At 39.8% G+C, this 24276-nt stretch overlaps 1 protein-coding gene across 23 annotated transcripts; it reads left to right on the forward strand.

The window, feature by feature from the left end:
* The first annotated feature begins 4337 nt into the window (after positions 1–4337).
* On the forward strand, positions 4338–18052 carry tcea3 (transcription elongation factor A (SII), 3). Of its 23 annotated transcripts, none has more exons than XR_013120723.1 (19): positions 4338–4593; positions 5201–5263; positions 5430–5535; positions 5662–5770; positions 5852–5947; positions 6038–6130; positions 6506–6598; positions 6799–6888; positions 7062–7166; positions 7430–7528; positions 11307–11423; positions 11526–11588; positions 11880–11936; positions 12122–12187; positions 12519–12581; positions 12685–12750; positions 12986–13063; positions 16207–16751; positions 17188–18052. XR_013120723.1 is itself a non-coding variant. In XM_076971700.1 (19 exons), the coding sequence occupies exons 1-19, from the start codon at positions 4525–4527 to the stop codon at positions 15238–15240; spliced, it is 1677 nt and encodes a 558-aa protein (XP_076827815.1). In that variant the 5' UTR covers positions 4340–4524; the 3' UTR covers positions 15241–15452. The 23 variants fall into 23 exon arrangements, 20 of the variants coding, with proteins under 20 accessions (XP_076827815.1, XP_076827817.1, XP_076827821.1 ...); XR_013120722.1 differs by lacking the exon at positions 17188–18052 and having other exon boundaries at positions 16207–16353; positions 16680–16751; XM_076971700.1 differs by lacking the exons at positions 16207–16751; positions 17188–18052 and adding exons at positions 14902–15062; positions 15155–15452 and having other exon boundaries at positions 4340–4593; positions 12688–12750.
* Positions 18053–24276: the final 6224 nt, after the last annotated feature.

Consider the following 24276-nt stretch of genomic DNA (forward strand, 5'->3'; position numbering starts at 1 on the left):
GTTTGATCATTAGATTTCTGGGTATGGTTTTGTATTTTGTTGTTGTTGAAGGGCAGGTTTGATCAGCTGGCACTCCTGTATGAAGGCTGCTTAAGCTTACTTTGTGATTCTCCATTAGGAAGAATCAAAGGAGGAATTGGAGGAATTCATATTCCCCTTTAATCTTATTTACTTGTTTTGTCATTGTTTATGATTCTGCTTTATATAACATTTCACAGACTATGTTTATAATGTTTATGTTAAGTACTTCTATTATTCTTCTGAATGTCTTGGTGGCTCTTTTCTGTGCCTTATGCCTCTGTGAATGCATCAAGGTCATGAGGTGTTAACACACTGATGCTTCATCCACCCTTCTCCCTACCTATCTCCCACCTTTCTCTCCTCCTTCTCTCCGTCACTCCTGTGATGTTAGCCTGACTACATGCTGTTAGACTAGCACCCACATATTCAAAATTGATCTGAATATGCTCCATGTGCACAAACAGTGAGGCCTCGTTGCATCATCTAAGGATGATTTGTCTAATTTGGAAAAAAGGTCTCAGCAAATTGACCATTAATGGAAGTCACATGTCCACTTCTCCCAAGCCTCAACACCCTTTGGCTTCTAAGAAAGAGGTGACAGGGTGGACAAAAAGATCTTTCATGAATGGAGGAAGCCCCGGGAATACTTCAGGGCCCATATGGACTGATTCCCCTCTTGGGGACTGAACATGTCTGGGTTTATTAATGACCCTGCCAACAAGGTCACTGCCTTTCATGACGTCACCTTCTGTGGGCCTCTCTCTGATGACATCGGCTCTATACTCTCACTTTACTGGCCATTTCCCCCTGACCTGGGAATGACCTTGGAACCCACCGAAGGAGTTTTCCATTTGTTTGGTAAGATTTCCTACTTCTACGTTTTTCCAGTAAGGTCTTACAAATGGAAACACATTGTCCAATAATGATTGGAGCACTTTCCATCTGGTAATTGAATCATCAGGGCAATGTATATTATGGACTGACAAAAAGTTGGAATCTATATTTTTGAGCATAAACGTTTTCATATGTAAACTTCAGCACTTGAGCTAGTTTTAATGAAGCCTTTGCCAGTCACCATATTGATAAATGTAGCCTTCTTTAATGCACATGGAAAGGAATTATCTTCAAGAATATTAAAATGCTCTGTGTACAGATTATAATCATGTCTTTTGATGGGAAAGGACTTTATTTATAGAACCATGGACACTGGGAAAAGAGTTGGATGAGATAATCTGATTACAATAGTGTCACAAGTCTGTTTGTAGATACTAAGGTTTGGATGAGTAAGGGAAGACGCTCTCTCACGAGACAAGTCACATTTTCCTCAACACATGCTGAATGGTATGATAAGAGTAGCGTGGTGTCCTGAGGTGTGATTATCCCGTGGGAGTTACGGCTTGGAGATTAGTTGGGAAAATGTGTCTGCAGAATAGCAGCTTGTTGATGGATGCTCTGGCTCCTTCACATTCTTGTCTTACATCTTTACTGATATAAAAGAGTCTAAAAATGGGTCAGACGTGTAGTTAGACACTGAGAATGTACCCATAAAGAGAGATTAGCTAGACAAGGCTCTATTGTGTTATTGGGGAATATGGTAATTTTATTTTATTTTCAGCCTAAATGTTTGAACAAATTTTGGTTCTTGCAGTCTTACAGTGAAGAAGAGGGACATGGTTTGAATGTAAGCAGCTGTTTGAAACTGACTAGAAAGAGTGTAATGCATAATGGGATTGGGATATCGTTAGACAGGATTAGTGGCAGATAATGAGGGGAAATGAGAGCAAGAGGAGATAAGCGCACTAACACACTTCTGTCTTGTCAAGCTGCAATACTGAACTACCATAAACGTGATGGAACAATACTAACATCAACCTTAAAAGTTGAAAGGTAGTCAGGAATTAGTCATATCCCTGTATTTGTTGCACTCGAGTTGTGCATTTGATTTTAAATTAATGTAATTGCCATTTTTACACATCAGTCTACATTTATTGAAGTGAAAACATGTTGTAAAGAGTTTTAAAAATTAATGACAAACCAAAAATTTAAATCTCTTATTCCAAATGTTTTCAGCTCCTTTGATGCTTAAGTATATCCTGTTTGCTTTAATTGACCTTTAGACGTGTCTCGGCCTACCAGTTGCAATTTCAATTGACTGGAGTTTAGAAAGACTTCTACGTATATGGGCCCATAGTTTACACTGTATTGTCAAGATAATAATTGAGCCATGAAGTCCAAGGAACTGTGAATCTTCATGATCAAACCATGACAAGGCATAGATCAGCACAGAAATATAAAACAATATTTAAGCATTGAACATCTGGGCAAGAAGGGCCTCAAATAGAAGTAAAATTTAAAAATTTTTATTTCCAAAACTCTTACAAAACATGCATTTGCCTTCTTTCTATGGGAGATTAAGTGTAGTTTAATGGTTTAAATGGAATCATTATGGTTGAACAGGTGCTCTGTGGAGGTATGTTTTGACGCACGGGTGGCCCATGTCCTCACCAAATATCACTTCCTACAGAACTGCCTTACCCAAACATGTGCAGTGACAAACTAACCAAAACTATTCTTTCTCAGATCCTGTAAATACTCGATAAACCAGTAGTTGATGTGCATGTCATGGCATTCCAAACCCAGACATTTTGCAGTGTTTTATTAGTGATGCACAGTGCCTAAAAAAACAGCATTACAGTGAAATCATTCATTTTCTAGTCTGATGTCATCTCAAAGCTTTCATAACTCCTGAGCCTGGCGTCTTTGGTCTGTAATTGGTGGAAACACCACAGGCTCCTGAGAAGATGTTGTAGGTTGGTGCTCACAACTGGTAGATGCATTATCTTCCCATAAAACCTCTAGTGGGAGGTAATCAAAATGAGAACCAGACTTTCTCTGTACTCTGTGGCTCAGAAAACCAGACCTTCAAGGCAAGTTTAAATTGTTGACTGTCTGCTGCTGTCAGGAACTGGTTGGGGCTGCTGATTGATGTGGGGTACTCCCAGTGTGTAATGATAGATCTGTTTCCCAAAGTCTAAATCTTGCTGTAATTCGGCATTTTTTCAACGTATGCTGATGCATTTACATAGCGTGAGTTATGCAAGACAAGAACTTTTGAAGAGAGGGTATTAATGGTTAAAAAAGCAATGGAAGACATGATGAAATAATGAGAGAGAAGTGTATACATTATAGCAAAGAAATGTGCTGCAGTAAATTAACCTAGTCCCAAGATCATCCCATCAATGGTATGAAGGAGATTTAAAATTACATGTTGGATAACTGAGTTCACTTTAATTAGGAATGCAATATTATGTTTGCAAACGTACCTGGGGTTAGGGGATCTCCCCACTCCATATTTATGATCTTCAAGCCATGAGGTCTGTTACCCTTCAAGTGCATATGTGCTGACTTCAGTAATGTAATCATTATGATGCATATTTCAACTGTTAGGCTATTTAAAATTTCCAAAAGACAGTGGTGAGTTTGCTCAGAGTATTATACTGCACACTAACAAATGTACACAAACAATAACACAATTAATTAATATGTAAAATGCTTTAATCATGACTGAGTTTCATTCTTGAATTCTTATATGTAGCCTACATGCATGTACACAATATTAACTACTGGCAGGAGTTTTGTACAGCTCCCTCAAATGTTCACATTAACAATGAAAAAAGCATCAGACACCTCTACTGGGATAGTAAAAGTAGAATAAAGATATTTTTATTGATTGAAGTAAAAGTTACAAGTGCTCAAAAGTGTTTAAATACAAGTGTAAACACCTCGTTAGTGAATTGTTACAGTAGACAGAGTGACCCTGTACTGTTGCTTCAAACCCTGGAAGATATTGAAGATATGGAAGATACTCGTTGATATCCGACACCACGCTGCCGTCTGGTGGGCAGGGTACGAACACCTGTTTAGCTGGTACAACTGCCCTGTTTTAAATAACATACTACCACTTTCCTAATACGAAATATTTGCCAGAAGCGGAAGCGGTATGTTTGTAGGTCAGTCTGAATGGGTTATAGTTTCACTGGCATGTCAGTAAAGTGTTCAAAGTTCAAAGAAAGCAAGTTCGTCCCCAATACGAGAATTGAAACGTCGTCGCCTGCACTCACAGAAAATGTTGAGAAAGTCGACAGCCTTCAGTGGCGCACGAAAGACACCTTACATGGGAAAGACGTTTTATAAACTGTTTTTTCAGATAAAGATTCCCCTTGTCTGCTTTCAGTATTTATTTAAAATCAGCGTCGACCGTGTTAATATCTATTCTTAGCAGTTGTCATGAGTCGGGAGTATTTTGACCAGATGGTTTGACGGCTCTGTCTTTCTGGCTTGGGCTGCTAAGTCCCGCCCTTTGGTCGAGCGGACAGTGCAGAAACAAGTTCAAGTTGGGAACAAAACTTCTTACATTTCGTGTATTTGTAATTTTTTTCACATGCCATAAGTACACTTAACTTCATTCAGTCTTGTATTTTAAGCACAACTCATGCGTAAAAAATGACACGAGAGGAAGACCTATTACGGATCGCTAAAAAGCTAGACAAGATGGTGTCTAGAAATAACACGGTAAGAAATGCAATTTAACGCTTGCTTCGCTCTTTTTCACTTGAGGATTTCCTCATATTTATTGTTCTAGAGGCTGTTTGGCGCTAGTTTTCAGCGCACACTGGTCGGCCTGTGTGCACACGGTCTCGTTTCGTGTTGTAAAGTCGTATTGGCCGTCGACGCTCAGCTTGACAAACGCAAAAGCTGAACAGGTGTCTGACAAGATTGTGTACATTTTTATTACTTCCCTTTTTGAGGGTTAGGTGCACGCTAACAAATCGGTTCACACTATAAATAGACCGATTTCATTTCAAATGTAGCTAAAGGATGCATATGTTGCGCATTTTCAACTAAAAGATTTGCGCATGATTCCTGAATGTACATGGCACACAAGGTCGCGGAGGCGGCAACATGTCGACCGGCTGCCAAGACGTTCACGCGCTTTTTGGGTGTCCCGAAATGTTTACTCGCGAGGGCGCGCGCTACTGAGGCTCCAAAACAGAAACGAGGGGAAAGAATGCATGTTAAATATGTTAGATATGTTTTAATATGCACATTGTGAAATTGAAGATAATGAATACGTTTAGCCTTGTTATTGGTTCATTGTTCAACTTTTATATATGCGCAGGAAGGTGCTCTTGATCTGTTGAGGGAATTGAAAAACTTCAATATGACTCTTAAGTTACTTCAGGTAAGTTTAGTCAATCTATCTAGAGCAGAAAAAAACATGAAATATATAAATATGTATATATATATATATATATATATATATATATATATATATATATATATATATATATATATATAGGAAGTAGCCATTTTATTTGTAACTGGCTTCCTGGCTTTTATTATTCCAGGAAACAAGAATTGGCATGTCTGTCAATGGTGTAAGAAAGCACTGCACAGATGAGGACGTCGTCTCCCTGGCAAAGATTCTGATCAAAAACTGGAAGAGGTTATTGGGTAGGATTTAGGGGGCTACTACGTATGCTGTGTTCACACACATATTTGCATAAAGGATTCAGCAAAAAAAAAATACTAGTAACGTTATGTATATATCGTAAGATGTCTCTATTATTTCTCTTACAGAATCTACCCAGTCTCAAAAAGCTGAAAGACCAAATGATGTGAAGAGTGAAAGTGAGGCCAGTAAGCAACTGGAATCTCCCAATGGTGCTTCCCCAGATAGAGAGTGGAGGTAACCGCAGAGCCAAACGCACGCACTCATCACAGCCACGCTAGTGCGGAAGTAACATCGTGCTGCAATATCTACACACAGGAAAGAAAAAAGAGAGGTGGAGCTAAGGAAAGAAAAACTAGAAAGTGACCACAGAAAGGAGAAACACTTCAGTAATCATGCAAAGGACAGAGGAAGGTGAGAGGTCTCCTGCGTTACGTAGCTGTTGGTTCATTAACAGTGAAACACAGCCACAAGTCTTCTCATGAGTGCTTGTGATTTCTTTAGGACTGAAGCTGTGGACTCCACAGTTCTTCTCCCTTCTTTACCTTCTCATCCTCCTCCTGTGAAGTGTCCTTCTGCAGAAGTGAAGAAAGAGAGGTTAGTGCTGGGGTTCCGAGCATGTGCACTACATGAAGACTCTGTTCCTCTAGCTGTTTAAGACAAAGCATTCTCAAGCAAATAAAAGTTTTAGTGATAACTTGTATTGTCTGATAGTGGTTGAGTAGCTCAGTGTCAATCATATATAGCAGTGTTGAGGTTGTATGCCATATCCATTAACATATCTGAAGGTATGTGGCATTTGCAGTTTCTCGTGTGTATTCGCATAAACTCACTTTCCGCCTAACACGTTTAACGAAGTAGTTATAAATATACGGCTCCAGTCCACAGGCTGTCCTTCCAGCATATAACATGATATCACTCTCCCATGGCTGTTTGAATGGTTTTTAATTGGGTGGTTACTCTTCTGTTTAGGAGAGACGCTCCTGTTGATTTTTTCCCAGCTGCCCCTGTCCTCCACCCACCTGCTCATCCAAGGCGTCCATCTGCAGAAGTAAAGAAAGAGAGGTTAGCGGTGGTTTAATGTACCTATGCGAGACTGGGTTCATACAGCTGACTCAAAGTCAGATGAACATTATTAAGTTTAATAAGTACAGGTGGTAGTGAAGCGAGAAAAAAAAAATCATATAGTATGTTTGCGTTGCGGAGTTGTAGAAAACAGTGCTGTTGTTTTGCTGCCTCAGTGTTTTTTAACATTATGTACACAGGAGAGAGGCGTCATATCCTCTCCGCCTTCACCATCCTATTCCTCCTCATATTCGTATACCTAAACGTCAACCTGAAGAGAGAAAAGACAGGTCAGCGTGTTATTTGGTGTGATAACGACGGGTCAGCATGTACGATAAAGTCCATGTTTGATAAAGTACTGAAAAGCAGATGAGAATGATTTAAAGAAACCTCTTTTTGAACAGCTGAAGGTTGGGACCTTTTTTTTCCTGAAGCCTATATCAGATTTTTTATTAATTTTCAGGAGAGATTCAGCAGAAACCTTGACAGCTACCCCTTCTCAACATTCTCATACTCCTCGTTCCTCCTCTCCACATAAAAGACCGTCTCTAGAGGTTTCTAAAGAGAGGTCAGAATTGGCTTCTGCATGCTCTTGGAAATGAATGACCTTCTTTGTTTGAAAAAAAAAATGTCTTGGACAGGCATAAAGACTCTGTAAGAGAACCTTAATAATGTGCTGTTAAGAAAACAATCTATGATGAAGTACAGCTCAAGTGTGCCTCATTCAGTCAGGAAATAGAACTAGTGATTGTTGATGTCTGTTGTCATTCACATACAGCACTGTCCTGTTCCCTTATCGATCAAGAGAGTCTTGATTTATTTCCCACATAGGAAAAAGGCTCCAGATCCACATTGTGCAGTTCCTCCTTTGTCTCTACATTCGCATCCTTCTTCTCAGAAACCATCTACCTTTGACATCAAGAAAGAGAGGTCAAGGCTTGCAAGGAATGCTACATTAGTTGTTGGGAGTCTGTGGCTTATTTAACTAGCATTGCAAAATTATGCAAAGATGCACATTAAGAAGGCATGTCTGTAGAATTCACAGTATCCTTCTGGCAATCACTTACTTTCGGACACTATGTCCTCCTTTAATCACACTATCACTCTCTGCTCTGTCGTTTTCACCCCAGCATGTGGAGTGCTGAGTGCTTGCCTGTAAGCTTAAGGCTCAGATTGCTTGCTACAACTGAATGGTCATTGTTAATGTGTTCTCATTGTCAGCATTAACTATAATATTTCTTTGTTCATAGATCTACCATTTACAGCGCTATTTGCTAATTTGCCAACTCTGTTTTATAAGGTAGTTTCTGTGTAAACTGACAATCAATTTCTGTCTTCGTCATTTCTGTCTAATCAGAGGATCGGTGAGGGGATGGTTTGTTGATAAAAGACTTTAAGTCTTTAAGTCTCAGGTGAAGTTTGATTGGCTTATATATATTCTTATTCTCTACCTAATTGCTTTGTAATTTTTCATGTGGTCAAATGGTTTTGGTTTTATCCTCTATAGCAGCAGTTTCTGCAGTCTAGTTTTATCAATAAATACTGCACCACTTTTAAATGCTAGTGTCAGATCTGACCATCTCTTTGGTGTGGGAGTAATACTGTTAGGCACGTTAGGACATAGAGTGTAATTCAAATCAAATCAAATCAAATTTATTCATCATACATTGTACAAGTACAAGATTAAATGTTTTACTGCCCTGGGCCCAATGTTAAAGCACCGAAAACCCAGAGCGGCGGCAGACGTAAACGTAGACACGCCACCTTAACAGAATAGAAGAGAAACATAGAGAGATAACACCAGGAGGAGACAAAAAAATATGACCACAGATTATTCTAGCAAACTGGACAACAGTCTGTGTGCATGCAAAAAAAATAAATCTAATTCTGTAGGGTTTGGGATATACTGTTCAGTCACAGCCTTGGTTGATCCTAATGAGAAGCTGTCACAACATGGCCATGATTCCAGACATTTCATCAAAACACCAGTTCCTCTGTTTTCATTCATCCACATTCTGCTGTTGTCCAGTTCTTCCTGTGACTGGATGACGGCGGCCATTAAAGCTTAGAGCTCCTTCAAATTTGCGGTTGACCCCCTTGCTAGGTTCTCTCTCTCTTTAGAGAGAGACTACCGGTTAAGGTAATTGAACTGGTTAACATATATAAGACATCTTCGATGTCTTTATTTTGATAGTGAAGAAAGTTTCAAAACATGATACGCACAGTGTGCATGTCACTTGTTCCGATAGCAAATAATTTAACACAGGTCAGAGATCTCAACTCTGAACTAAGGGATCAAGGATTTGGTCCTGGGTGATAATGAGTTGTTCTTGTTGTGGTGACCATGAGAAACTTTGATAATGTAGGTTGGCTTGTTGACAGCCATTTTCATATCTTTTTTTTTCCTCTTCTTTCCTACTCAGTTTTTATGAATACTGGTACATATACATAATTCATGTTCAGTCAAAACTATTTACCGTCTCAGTCAGGCACTTACTGTTTGCCTGTTTTCCCCCAAAAACACAGTAGCCCTAAAACCTCAGATATGTTTAGTGTGTTAGACAACACTAAATACCCAAATGCAGTGTTTTCTTCAAGTACAGTTGTGATCAAATTTATTCAACCCCCAATGCTGCGAAGGGTTTTATGGAATTCAGTGCACATTTGTAATTGTGTTCATAATGAAATCTTACAAGGACTTGTTAAAGAACTAAATGCAACTAAGATAGCATCAATTTTTTTTGTCATAAAGTATTAAATGGCCTTTTTGTGATTTCTTCATTGACACAATTATTCAACCCCTTTACGACTACCACTCCTAAGAACAGAGGTTCATTCCAGTGTTTTCCATCAGGTATTGAAAACATCTGTGGATGTCAACGAGCAGCAATCAAGCATGATAAGCACCAATTAGGCAGATTTAAAAGGACTGTGATACTCAGCTCCTTCTAGACATCTACTGGTGTGTTTCCAAGCATGGTGAAGGCAAGAGAATGGTCCCAGAAGACAAGAGAAGAGGTTATTGCTCTTCACAAGAATGGCAATGGATATAAAAAGATTGCGAAGTTGTTAAATATTCCAAGAGACACTATCGGAAGTATCATTCGCAAGTTCAAGTTAAAGGGTACAGTGGAAACGTTACCTGGTCGTGGCAGAAAGAAGATCCTGACCGCGACTGCTGTGCGCTACCTGAAGCGTAATGTGGAGAAAAATCCCCGCGTGACTGCTAAGGAACTGAAAAAAGACCTGTCAGATGTGGGCACTGAAGTTTCAGCTCAGACAATAAGGCGTGCACTGCATAATGAAGACCTCCATGCCAGAACGCCCAGACGCACCCCCTTGCTGACTCCAAAGAACAAGAAAAGTCGACTGCAGTATGCCAAAAGTCATGTGGACAAGCCACAAAGGTTTTGGGACAGTGTACTGTGGTCAGATGAAACTAAATTAGAACTGTTTGGGACAATGGACCAGCGCTATGTTTGGAGAAGGAAGAACCAGGCTTATGAACAAAAGAACACCTTGCCTACTGTGAAGCATGGCGGGGGGTCAATTATGCTTTGGGGCTGTTTTGCTTCTAATGGTACAGGAAAGCTTCAACGTGTGCAGGGTACCATGAATTCCCTTCAGTACCAGGAGATCTTGGAGGAAAATGTGATGGAGTCAGTCACAAACCTGCGGCTTGGGAGACGTTGGACCTTCCAACAGGACAATGATCCGAAGCACACATCCAAGTCCACTAGAGCATGGTTGAACATGAAAGGCTGGAACATTCTAGAGTGGCCATCGCAATCACCAGACTTAAATCCAATTGAGAACCTCTGGTGGGACCTAAAGAAGGCAGTTGCAGTGCGCAAGCCTAAGAATGTGACTGAACTGGAGGCTTTTGCCCATGAAGAATGGGCTAAGATACCCATAGGTCGCTGCAAGACACTTGTGTCAAGCTATGCTTCACGCTTGAAAGCTGTCATAACTGGAAAAGGATGTTGTACTAAGTACTAAAAAATAATGTCACTAGGGGGTTGAATAAAACTGATAATGATGTGAGCACAGTAAAGACATTTGTGGTTATTCCATCATAAATATTATGTTATGTTTGTCTAATTTATAAGTGCCTCTTTGATATAATTGTAAATAAGATGACTGAAATGATCAAAATCAATGTCAAACTGGCCAAAACACTTTATTTCAGTGGGGGTTGAATAAATTTGATCACAACTGTACATATACAAGCTCCTGAAATTGCCACTTTTTACTGCATTCACACATCTTCAAATGCACAGTAGCATTTGTTAAAAACCCTTACTTTATAATTAGTAAGTGTGTTATGGACACAGTCCGGCTCATATAATTGTAAAACTGCACAAAATTGGATATAGGCATGGAACACCCAAATGTTATGTTGTGTAGTTATGGATTAGTTCCAAAATTGGTATCACAATAAGGTAAACATTTGTCCATTTTAGCTAGAGTGGTTTTCAGTGTTTGTATTCAGAATCCTTTGATGTTTCAGTACTAATGATGGCTTGCAGTGATGCTTAATGAAGCTTTGCTGGTGTAGTATTGTAAACCCAAGGACTGCCATTCTGTCATAGTTACTTTTTATTTCATAACGCAAACTCATGTTACATATCTGAGGGCATAGTACACACAGGATGTAAAGGTTTGTTTGATTACATGGTTATCAATAGTTTTTTTTGGTGATCTTTAGAAAAGAGGCTGTTCATCCTGATGCTGCTCCTCTTCCTCCTCTTCCTCTCCACCTTCATCCACCCACTCCTACAAAACGCCCCTCCTTAGATGGGAAGAAAGACAAAGAGAAAGACAGGTCAGCACCTGAGTAGATGTTGGATTAGATAGCTTTTGAAATATCCTTTCCTTTTTTATTTGTATCTTATAGCAGATTTATTCCTCTTCATAATGCATTTAGAAAAGACACACCAACAACTCCCAGACAAACTGTTCAGCAGAGGACATCTGAACACAAAGACAGGTTCAGCGCATGATTCATTAGTTTGTCGTTTCCACTACTTGGAGCACCACTGATAGTTGTCCAGTATTTAAAGTCCAGCATTGTGGTCTTGAGACAGCCTCGAGAAGTTTTGCTTGTCTTTCTGCATGGCCCCAGTGTGCTGAAATAGACATATTATCTACTAAAATACATTATGTTAAAATGTGTGATTTCCTCTTATTCAAGAAAGATAATGTAATGATCTGCATGTGGTGCTAAATATGAAGGCTGGTTTGTCTTCTGAGTACTGAGGTAATATTCCTCTCTCATTAGAGATGTGGGGGACAGTAAAGCACCCAGAAAACAACCTGCAGAAGCAAAGAGAGAAAGGTTGGAATAGATGTGTGTCACTGTGGATGAAAGGCAGAGGGCAGCATCAGTGCATGGATTAATTTGCCCATGTTTAGGTAGTTTGAAGATGGAGCATGTGTCATTTGTTCAGCTCTTGCTTGTTACGTCATTTTAAATTGGATTCACAGTGTATAGATGGATTGCTTCATTTTTCTTTTCTCCAGAAAAGATTCCCCTGATGTCAAACAGCAGCCTCCTAAAAAACTGATCCAGGATAGCAAAAAAGAAAGGTATGCTCAAAAATCCTAAACAAAGTATGATCTGGGGCTCAGATTACTTGATTAGTTTGTTATAAGACGAGAAACATAAGCAGAGGCGGTCTTTGCATAGAGGCGTGGCTAGGCAACTGCCTTAGGCCCCTCCCACTGCAGCCCACTGTAGAGGCCCCCTGATTAGCTAACTTATTTCTCGCATATTAATGTTGATGGGCCCCCTAGCTAAATTCGCCTTGAGCCCCCAAATTGCTAAGTCCGCCACTGAACATAAGAGATACACTTTGGACTCAAGATACATCTATTGGTCAGACATTTTACACCACTGGTGTTGCTGAATGTAATGCAGGAAAGACTCCACTGATTCTAAATCTGGCCAGAGACGTCAGTCAAGTGACAGCAAGCCTCAGAGGTATAGTATTAGTCTCTGAGTAAAATTCCTTGGCTACAGGTTGTCTCATTGTACCTTTAAAAGCAGACACCTTTTTAACATAAATAATTTCTTTCTGCTCTAGAAGAGATGTAGCTAACTCAAAGTCTGGAAGCTCACCACCCCCAGCTAAGAAGCTCTTGTGTGAAAGGCAAGGAATTGCAAACCCTTTTAGGGTGTTCTTAGTCACTCATTTATGGGTCTCTGAGTAGAGAACCCTAATTTCATATTTACGTCATAACTCCAATAGGACTGATATGAAAGATGAGGAATCAATATCTGGACCTAGCAGGAGTGCAGGGGGTTAAAAGTCCTGATAGTATGCACTAATCAGTAAAAATATGACTGATTGATTATCAAAGGTTTCTGTATACTTGTATCTTCAGGAGAGAGTCTCATGGCTCGAAGTCATCTCACCCTGGAGCACAGCAGAGAAAATTGTCCACCGACAGCAGTGATGGATGGTACTGTTCTCATCTATTCACTTTATTCCAGGCTTTCTTCCTTTCACACTGCCAGACTCTTTTAATGACTCACAGTTTCCCAGTGGAGTTTTAGTGCTGTAGCTGGAACTACTGGGTGGCTGCAGCCCAAAGCCAGTCAGGAGGACATTAGCTGTGACAGAACTCATTGGTCATTCCAAACCCCAGTCATTCCCCTGGGACCCTCGGGCTTTGTACAGGAGCTCAAATTATTATGTGTAATTAGTTGATGATTGAGATCAGTTGTGTGAAATTGGGGGGGGGGGGAGCAGCAAGCTGATAGGACTGACATTTGGACCCACATTTTATGGATATATTCACCAGCTACTATATTTAGTAGATCTGTTTTTAAAATTAATTTATTATTTTTGTTTTACAGTTACAGACTGGAGTCCATTTGTCAGCATGCACAATTAGTCACCCACTCTTTCCTGTTCATTACTGGTCAGTTTCTGAATATAGGATCATTGTTGACTAGATGTTTTGGATGTGAATTATGCATGACATAGCATTGCAGGCATTGAACTGATAGGATGTTTATAAAGAGCAACAGTGTTACTTGGGGTCTCACTCTTAATGTCACTGGTGGTTTTAAAGTGGTTGGCAGCCCCAAAATGGGCTGTGCAGCCTGTATGTATACCTAAGATGTTTCTCATTAAGTGAATATTGAGGTGTGCAGTTTGTTGGGCTTGATCTTTGCTCAAGGGCACCATGTGTTCTCTGTCGGAGAAAAACTCTTTAATAGCTTTAAACAATTTTGTGCCAAGCAGCCAAGAGCCAATATCTTGTGTGTAGGCATTTGGCATTAATATCTATTTTTCACTCATAATTGACACATTCTTAGAAGAGCAGAGAAAGCTCAAAACTGCAGCATGCGGCATGCTATGGCCCTCCCACAAAAGATTTTTACCATTTTACGAGAAAACTGTGGATATAAAATTAACATATTAAATAAATATTATCCACAAACCGACTTTATGGATAATTTTAACACAATGTAGAGGATATAGCATTGTCTGCATTTCATATACCACCACTGCAGAATTTCAGAGAGAAGAGTTTGTGTCTAATTAGAGCAGGGGTCTCATAAAAACATAAAAACGATGCAGCTCTTTGGTGCGTGGCACTATAGTGAGCTATTTTTAAAACAAGCCCGCGGGCGTCTCATGACGTGGGTGACCCCTGGTTTATTCAATATTGACGGCAGTCTAAATTTTTGATTGACAGCTAATTGAGCAATAGAACACGAGAGGGAGTGTGTTATCGTGAATATATGTACATGCCGTTACTTGACAACGCGTCCGCGGAGTGATACAGAGAATGAGTGCTGTTATCACACATATCTGCAGGGTTAGAACACTTCTCAACCAGTCGGATTGTGAACTAACTGTTGTATAATTGGCGAATAATCATTTAGTGTTAGAAGGGGAGGGACAACTGTGAATTTTGATTGGACATAATTTTAAGTAGATTTCTCGATGGGACCAATTAGGTTTACAAATTTATATGTAATTCATTGGCCCTTTGGCGAGCTACTCGGAAAGGGGTGGCGAGCTACTGGTAGCTCGTGAGCGACGTGTTGGAGACCCCTGAATTAGAGGTTCATTTTGTTCTATTGAATAGTGAATCATTATAAGCTCAACAATGGGTCTTGCAGCTGAGTACAGTCTGCCATCTTTCAGTCCGCCATCTTTCAGAACAGTCATCTGCAACTCCACCAGGTTCCAGTCATTCTGTTGGCTGCACACTGAGGTGACCTATAGGTTAAGGACATGGTCTGCTGGCATTACCATTCTGCCTTTTGTGCTTCTGTAAAACAGGAAAAGTAAACCTGAGACTCCAAAGACCCCCAGCACACCCAGCAGTCCTCTGTCCCCTTCCTTCAGCTGTGGTGGGGGGGCTCTCTCCCCTCGCCTGCTCACCGGGGAATCCATTAGGGACAAGTGCATCGAAATGCTATCCGCCGCACTGCGCACAGATGGTACACAATGGACACAAACCCTTGATATCCACACCGAAATTTTTTTAAAGATGATTTTTAGCACTTGAATGACAAAATGTTGTTCTTCTCAGATGATTTCAAGGATTATGGAGCAAACTGTGATGCTATGGCAGCTGAAATTGAAGATCATATCCTTTATGTGTGGATATATATGTGAAGTGTTTTATTGGTTTTCACATACTTTTACAAATATGTGTAGATATTTCTTTTTTTTTGCTACTTCTCTTTCATACTGGCAAATATTTCATCCATATAAATAATCCATTGTTTAAAGTTCATTTAAGTGTGGGTATTACACAGTGCCTGTGGAGTAGTGTGTAATATGGCAATTTACATAATATACCTCCTTAACTGTGCTCTTTAAATATCTACCAGGAGATTAAAGCCACAGATATGAAATATAAAAACAGAGTGCGTAGCCGCATTAGCAACCTGAAGGACCCCAAGAATCCCAACCTGCGCAAGAATGTCCTAGGTGGCGCTATTGAGCTGAGTCGCATAGCCACAATGACCGCTGAGGTAGAGTGCACAGCAGAACGCTTCCAAAGGTCACTTACCTGCACCTTAATTGTGTCTGTATTCAAACCCAAGTGACCTATACATAGATGAGTTTGTGGTCATCCATTTCCTAGGCCGGTGATTGTTAAGCCACAGATATCACGTACAGTCCTTTTTTCTGTTTTTCTTTCCACAAACTTGAACCAAATGTTTTTGCTTTTTATAGCCCTTAATTAGCTCAGTCAAGTGTAGCAGGAGCGGCAATGGAGCAAAAATGCACATAGTCCTGGGGGTCCCAGCGAATGGCTCGGGAGTCTCCATCTTAGAATATATGTCTCCTAGCATGGTCACAGGGCCTAGCATGGTCACAGGGCCTGCCATGGTCACAGGGCCTAGCATGGCCACAGGGCCTAGCATGGTCACAGGGCCTGCCATGGTCACAGGGCCTAGCATGGTCACAGGGCCTGCCATGGTCACAGGGCCTAGCATGGCCGCAGGTCTTAACATAGTCAAATACTAATTAAAATTGCTTTCAACAGTCCACTTTCAAAATTGGAGGTATTTGTGACTGATCTCAGTAAAGCTCTCTGCTTAAAAGTAGTTCTCTGCTCTCTGCTAAACGTAGGAGATGGCTAGTGATGAGCTGAAGCAGCTCCGGAATGTTCTGACTCAGGAAGCCATCCGCGAGCACCAGATGGCAAAGACCGGCGGCACCACAACTGACCTGCTGCAGTGTAGCAAGTGCAAGAAGAAGAACTGCACTTACAACCAGGTACACTTGTTCCATTATGGGTTCAGCTGGTCAGGTCTAGGTTTTGTAAAATGTTGCATGTTTTGTCAAGCTTTACGGGTACTTATGCTCACATGCAAGCCAACGATATCTCCTAGCACATGTCCTATGCTGTGAACCGGTTTTCCAGAGACAGAATAACAAACAAAACATGCAGTTGCCACGTAACATGCCTGCATTTCTTGGTGTTCCACAGCCTGCTTCACCCCGTCAGGTTATTATTGATGGAGGAGTGGTTCTCTCTGTCAGATATTGCCCCTGGCATTATACTGTAAATCAGTCTGTATGAATGTTGTGCTGTTGTGCAGGTGCAAACTCGCAGTGCTGATGAGCCTATGACCACGTTTGTGCTGTGTAATGAGTGTGGAAACCGCTGGAAGGTATCGAGCACTTCTCTCCAAAACACCAATGATTGCATTGTTTTGTATTTTTAAACACAAAACCCTTCATCTATCGTTAGTGCTCTCCTGTACTGGAGATCCGCGAGAACTACATTTTTATATTCTTTTAGATGCTTGAACATTTTATAACTCCAAATACAAAATTGCTTCATAATGGGCTTTCTTATTTTATGTACAACTGTTGTTGTGTGCGTTTGCTACAATTTGTTTTTAAACAGTAAAGTTCATTTTTATCAGATGTAAGGAAGACTAATACAACACCAAATGCTACACAAATGTTGTAATCTATATTTCACCTCACCATTTGCCCATGGATTGCATCTATAGAGTATCTTAGCTGCTACTATTTTTTATATTTAATATATGTTCTATATATATATATATATTTATATATATGTTCTTTTATTTTTTACAGTTTTGCTAACTTCCAGTGTGAAGCCTCATCTACAATAAAGAGTTGCCCGCCTTCTCATTCTGGATGATTGAAAATCCAAATTACTTTTACCAAATTACCCCGTGATGTCACAATTTGTCACCAATGTTTGGTCACTGACAGGGCCGGAGTGGGACACGTTTTCAGCCCGGGAGTTTCATGACCAAATCCGGCCCAAAATTATTTTTCCCTCCCAATCGGCCCAAACTAGAGATTGACATGAGCCGGCTCATCGGGAATTCTCCCGAATCTCCCGATTAGCCTCTCCGGCTCTGGTCACTGATTTCTATTTAATTGAATTCTGCACTGAATACAAAACTTCAATATCAGTGATAAATGATTGTATTCAAAACATTCAGTTTTGTATAATTTTAAATAATTAAAATTTTTCATTTCAACATTGTAATTGTTTAGCTGTTTTTTGTTTTATTTTGCTTTGTTTTTGTTTGTTTGTTTTCTACAACACTAGTAAACTGCATGGTCTCGAATGAGATTAAAACCACAATTTTCTAGCTTGGGAAAAATCTTTGTATAAGATCTGATTTAAAATCGTGTTTTCCTTGGAATGTAAATGACAACCTAAATTGATCATACTATTGGATTTCTATGGTACTAATTAAAAACAAAGTCCAGATGAGTTGTATATCATTTCGGTTAATATATAGGTTTGACTTGTGATTAGAAATTGTGATTTCTAAAAAATATTTGATCCTTTAGACTGTACAATAATGTTGCTACTTTTGACGTTCCATTCATAGTCATAATTACACCTTTATTGGCACCTGTAATGCCATGCTTACCATCATGTCAGTCTGCATTATTTTAGAAATAAACAGAAGACAGCAGAGCTTTTTCCTTCCTGTTCCTTTTTCTCAAAAGCCACTAGCACATGGGATCTACGTGCCGTTGCACTCCCGGTCTCTTAATGACACAGACCAGAGTTAATGATGCCCCTGGCTCTATATTTGACCCTTAATAAGCACCATGCTATCTGCTTCATCCTCTGTTCTTTGCCATCTTGCTGTCTTTAAAACAATTGATTCGGTGTGAAATTATGCCCTTTTAGCTTTGAAGCCTTACGTTTTATTATTCATCTTATCTTTGCCCATAATACCCAGCCAATAGTAAAATGACTTGGAGAACTGCTTAAGGTTGACTCCTCCCTCTACATTTGACATAGCTAGATCACTCTGTCAGCCAATATTTACCCACATAGATAAGTATCCTCACAGCTCAAAAGTGCAGTTCAAAAGTTGTTCCTATGTTCAGTGTTCAGCTAATAAATACTGTATTTACTGTACTTCAGCAGGACAATGCTTTTAAAATTCTTTATTAGTATATTTCACGAGGTACCTTATAAAACTCCTTGCAACTTATTGGTCCTTTCATGTTGGTAATCACCACATACTTTTGAAGATTAGAATTTAGCATGCATACTGAAAAGTACAATCGTTGTTGTCTTCCAATCCTTAGTTAAGCAGTCTCTGATTAGGACTGTGTGGATTCATAATGTTCCTTGCTTTGTGTATGTCTTCAGAAAAATGTGCGCTTTGCAGATAATAACCTCTTGAGCTAAAAAAGAACTTTCCTGTGCAGATTCCTTTTTTCTGTAAAATTCAGCCACATGCTGACTGGCTCCTGGAGGATCAACTCATTCCAGTAGATAGGCAGCTGTTTAGCCCTAACACCAGCATTTGTCAGAGACCAAGCACTGGGACCCTGTAGATATTTTGCCATATTTCCCCAAGGTGCTGTGCCTCATTCTCAAATACACCCCAACCTGATTGACTGTGGCCTGTCCTATAGTAACGAATTTCTGCAGTGGAAATTGCAGACCTTTACTAAAAAAAAGTTTCAGCATGCAAAGTTCTGAATGTGTGAAATATTATTTGTGGATCTTATACATGAGTGAGAAGTAATCTTTCTTAACAAATTTGCATTTACATTTTATGGTTGTAGATCACTCTGCCTTCAATGTTTTTATTCTAGAACTTTAACCGGGCACTTTTTTTAGACAGTAGCCCATTTTTTCAAAACACAAATGCCAGCTACAACACAATGCAGATCTTTCATCAAATGAAGACTACACTCGAGTGTTATGTCTTCTTAAAATTGTGTTTTGCCTACTAATTTCTGAATGTCTTGAAGCAGTAGAACAGTGGCTCAGTTTCACAGGGTCTACAATGGACCAAAGCTCCACTTCCTCCTCCCCATCTTCATCTTTTCTTTATTTCTCAGTAGAGGTCAGTAGGCCAACATAATGTTCAATTCTGAGTCCACACATGAAAACCAGGCATGAAAACCAGGCATGGCCAACTGCTATAACTGTGAGGTTTTGAATGGAAGTGCTTTCAAAATGAATGCAATAAATAAATAACTGTGTGTAGTGTTCTGAAAAGAAATGTAACATAAAGGAATGAAAATGAGTTTGTGTTTTTGTAGACTTTGCTCAGGGATTCCAGTTGAAGTCTGTAAATAAGTGCTAAAAACTGTAGTAGCTATGAGAGAAAGTGTGTGTGTGTGATGCACAGAATGAAACAACCATGATGAAAACAGACTTGTACACAACACTGAACACTAACCAGACACAAGGTGGGAGTGAGAACCGGACACACACACACACACACACACACACACACACACACACACATGGGAGAGTGGAATAGACACACATGATGATGAACACGACCAGAAACATACGGGGGAGGAGTGGAGGGACCATTACAGATGACATATTGGATATGGACGTCTTGAAATGAATTGCAGTTTAAATGTGAGACCTTTCACCTTTGCAGCTATAGGCTATTAAAAACACCCAGTTTTGCTTACATATGCTCTTCATTTTGTTCCATTGCATTATTATCCATCCAAAATTATTTCATATGATCTAGACAAAAAGGATGAGAAATCCTAATCATGAAGGTTTTACAAGCAGGACTACTGCAGAGCAGAGCGGCACACTATGCGTTCTTCAGAGCTTAACTGAACAGGAAAGATGAAACGACTCGCACATGTCTGAAGAATACGCATGCACAGTGTTTCATTTAGCTGGACAGACATTAACACGCCATTTTGAATTTCCTGAGGGTCATTAGATCTAAAAGCTGTCTTGCTTTATAATAATAAAGATGGAGCCATTTTAGCAAGGACGAGGAGCAACCAGGGTCCCTCATCATTTTCTTCATCAGCCTTTGTAGGTGTGTGTAGATGAAACGAGTGACCATTGTAGAACCTAAAGCATCGAAAGCAATCCGAGTCCGTCACCCCATCTTTTTGATTCTCCCTGCATGATGCAATGATTTGTGCACCCGTTAACATGCGTCTGTTTAAGCATCCATTCCCAATGCAGACCGGCAGTTGTGGTTTTCATCTCATCCCCAAACCTCACTGACATTAAATCCATTAGGACAAAGCACACATGCATTTGCAGCGCCCCTGCAGTGACCTCAGTGAGGGTGTCTCAGATGGAGCTATTAGCATTCAGAGGGGACTGATGCAGAGAGCAATTACAGAGTAAATAAACAGTACATGAAGAAGATCAAATTAGAGAGAGAGAGAGAGACAGAGAGAGAGAGAGGAAAGCAAAGTGAACATTAATAAAGCCTGTCATTTTATGCGTATGAGGAGTGATGCATATACGCTTGTGTTGAACAGTGCTTGAGAAAGAAGATACTGGTTGAGGAGATTCTGTGGTCTTCCATGTTTAATAACAGAAGAGTGGGGTGACCGTCTATGACAGCGCGACACACTCATGCTTGATTGAGCACAGGTTGAACTGCAGTGAATGTCTTTGTTGCTGTGTTCACACTGAAAGACATTTCTCTGGAAGTACTGGCTTGCAGAGAAAGGACAAGCCGTGTGAAATTACAGATGTATTACAGACACATTTACGGTACCACTATGACCCCAAGGTTTCTTTTCATATCTGCATTTGCATATCTTCTTTGCATGAATGCAGCCAGTACAATAAAAAAAAATTATTCATAAATTCTGCAATACTGCACTGATAAATGTATTACAAAAAGAGAATGTGAGTGAGAATGTGAAATACCATGTCTGTTTATGGTGAAATTACATGATAGCATTTGGTTTAATGTTGTATCCATTAAAGCATAGGTAGGCTTTTTTGTCATTAAACTATACTGTGCAATCAGGAGATATGTAAATGAGTGTGCTCTTCCTTTCTGCACTAATGATGTTACTGTTGCTAATAACCTAAATTAGCCAACAACCATCCCATTAAAAACAATAACCTATGGAAATAAAGTCATGCTCATAAAAACTAACATGGAAATTTCAGTGGAGTCAGATGAGAGTCGGTTTGTGAAGTGAATCGAGGACACGGTAAAGCCTAATGAACACCCATGATGACTCCTCCATTTGGTCTGTAGCTCTCAAGCAGAGTGCATTATTAGAGTGGAGAGAGTGTCCTGTTAATACAAATAGGCTGCTTCTTGAGCATTAATGACTCTGTTGTGAGGAGGTCTGGCAACCGAAAATCACCATGTCTCTTTCCTGTCCTGCTGTTCTGTTAGGCCTGGTCAAGCCTTTGTTGTTGCAGCCTTTGCCAGTCTTGTAACAGCCATTTGCTTGTTGCAACCGCCAGAGAGTCTATGCAAATTAAATGTCCTCATTTCTGTCCACACTTAAAAGCATTCGACTGGAATCTAAGATTTAGTGCTAGAGTGAGTCCACTTACACAGTTACGTCCACAGAAGTTAACGAGAGTGAAGTGTCCCCACGGACACGCTCATGTCACAACGCGAGTGGAAGGCTGTGTGTTGTCTGGGATGTTGGGAGCAGAGTTCTAACAGGAGAACAGGGAGCTAATCACCTCCCACAGGCAGATCTCTGCATTCATCTCTGGATCCAACGCTGCGCTCCCTCCTGGGATAATACAACCACCACAGCTGAACCCTGGGGGAAGGCACACACAGAAACATTAGTGCTGCCTGTACAGAAAGAATTGCCTTCTCCAGGGGAATTCAATTAATCGAAACAGAGGAGAAAAAAAACATTTAGGGCAGATTAAAATAATGTATTCTCGTTGGAAAATAAAAGTGCAGTATACATAACAGATATAACACAATATACAGAAACGTGAAAGCAGAGGTAAGGTTGTGACTTTAAGGATGACCTATAACCTCCAGAATGTTTCCTTCTGTGACAGGAAAACTTTTTGTTTTGCAGTCTTGCTAAAATCAACAGGATGGTAAGACCTGATAACCATGGCCATCATCACTGTATTCACTCTCGCTGAAAGCCATTTAGAGGATGGGTACTCTAATAATTTCATGTAGCTCTTTGAAACACTGAAATATTGTGATGGCCAATGTAGCCAACAGCAACACTGCTCTCAGTGCATTAGAAGTTGCTTATTAGTATTTACTTTTCACAGAGGAAATTAAATATTGGGCTACAGCTACTTACAAAGTGCTTTCTTTTGAAAACATTGTGACCTTTCAATGTTAAATCTTGTTCTATCCTCGTATAGACCTAATATACATAATAGCAGATTGTGTCCATCAGCAAAATGCCATGCAATGACCCACAGGGCTTTCAAAATAAATGTAGAGAACTTGTCTCTCTGCTGTAGAGCACCAAAAAGCCTGACTTCATTACCTCTTTTACCAAGAAGAGCAGGAGGAAATGATTAGATGCTAATAGTATTCATGGATTGTTGTGTTTCTTACATTAGCGATAATGAAGTCAGACCCATGTCTTATTATACATGGGTCCTCAGACCAGCAAGAGCATCTTCATCACATTACCTTTGAACACCTGCAGACCTGCTTTGTGCATGTGACATAGAACCTTTAACCCTCTAAAGGTCTGATACGCCACCAGCAAAGTAAAACATTATGCAATACTATAAAGGCCATCAAATGATTGTAAGGCTTTTGATTTATAAAGATTCAGGTGCAAGATGTGCCTAAATAGCACCGTGCACAACAGAAGTTATGTCTCACAGTACCATTGTTCTCAGTCGGGTGTACTATGGGTATACTATGGTCTTAAATCCATAAATGAAATTCCTGAATTCAAAATGTTTAAACAGCTATTCACAATTGTGAAATGTCTGAATTTAAAAATCATTAAGAAATTGCTTACTACTCCCAAATTCATAATTTTCCCTGCATTTTCACATGATTTGCAATTACGGACAAAGATCAGATGTACAGGGTATACTAAAGAACAGGTAATAGAGGTTAAGACTGCTGAGAAAGAGATCACTGCAGGCAGGGCCGGAGTGGGCCACTTTTTCAGCCCGGGAGTTTCATGCCCAAATCCGGACCAAAATTATTTTTCCCTCCCAATCGGCCCAAACTAGAGATTGACATGAGCCGGCCCATCGGGAATCCTCCCGAATCTCCCGATTAGCCACTCCGGCTCTGACTGCAGGACAACACAGTCGCTTAAAGCATCAAGTGATCACGGCCACAGAGCAGAGGGTGTTCTATTTAGGCATAAAATCTTACCAATTGAGAGTAAATTGAAAGCGTTAACACGGCTGCTTTGAATTAATATTTTCTTTACCTTGAAAAAGAAACATGTCTCTGTATCGGTAATGTGTTGGGTAGGGGAGGTCCAGGTTCTAACAGGAAAATCTTCCATTAAAGATTTACCACTTATCCACACATATTCCTATTTAATAATTAATTAGACCTCTGTTTCCCCAGGCCTTTCCAGTTACATTACCATGACACCAGTGGGACGTGATTTTAAACATCAGTCTCACATTATAGGATAACACTTTTATTACATCATTGTTTCCCAAATGTGTAATTTGAAACTGATTAGCTACTGTATGTAATCAGAAATGCAACAACATTAGATGCCTGGATTTATATTTAAGGCACTGTATATATTAAATTTATATGTATATATTTTTAGTCATGGTGTGACTAGGCAGAGCAAATAACTGATTATTCTTCAGCTAATGCTGCCTTTTGTTTTAAATCTTTTGGTTTAAAAATAATGCAATATGACAAATTGTTAAGTATATTGATTTACTTTCATACAATGATAAATGGAAACTAATGCAATATTCATTATTTAATCTATATTTCA

The sequence above is a fragment of the Brachyhypopomus gauderio genome, chromosome 13 (assembly GCF_052324685.1).
Source record: "Brachyhypopomus gauderio isolate BG-103 chromosome 13, BGAUD_0.2, whole genome shotgun sequence".
NCBI lineage: Eukaryota > Metazoa > Chordata > Actinopteri > Gymnotiformes > Hypopomidae > Brachyhypopomus > Brachyhypopomus gauderio.

Excerpts from the sequence above, each read along its gene's own strand:
- tcea3 (XM_076971699.1), top strand. The coding sequence starts at position 4,525 with ATGACACGAGAGGAAGACCTATTACGGATCGCTAAAAAGCTAGACAAG. Across the intron at positions 5,264-5,429 it reads TGACTCTTAAGTTACTTCAG|GAAACAAGAATTGGCATGTC; the intron begins GTAAGTTTAGTC and ends TTATTATTCCAG. Across the intron at positions 6,889-7,061 it reads CCTGAAGAGAGAAAAGACAG|GAGAGATTCAGCAGAAACCT; the intron begins GTCAGCGTGTTA and ends ATTAATTTTCAG.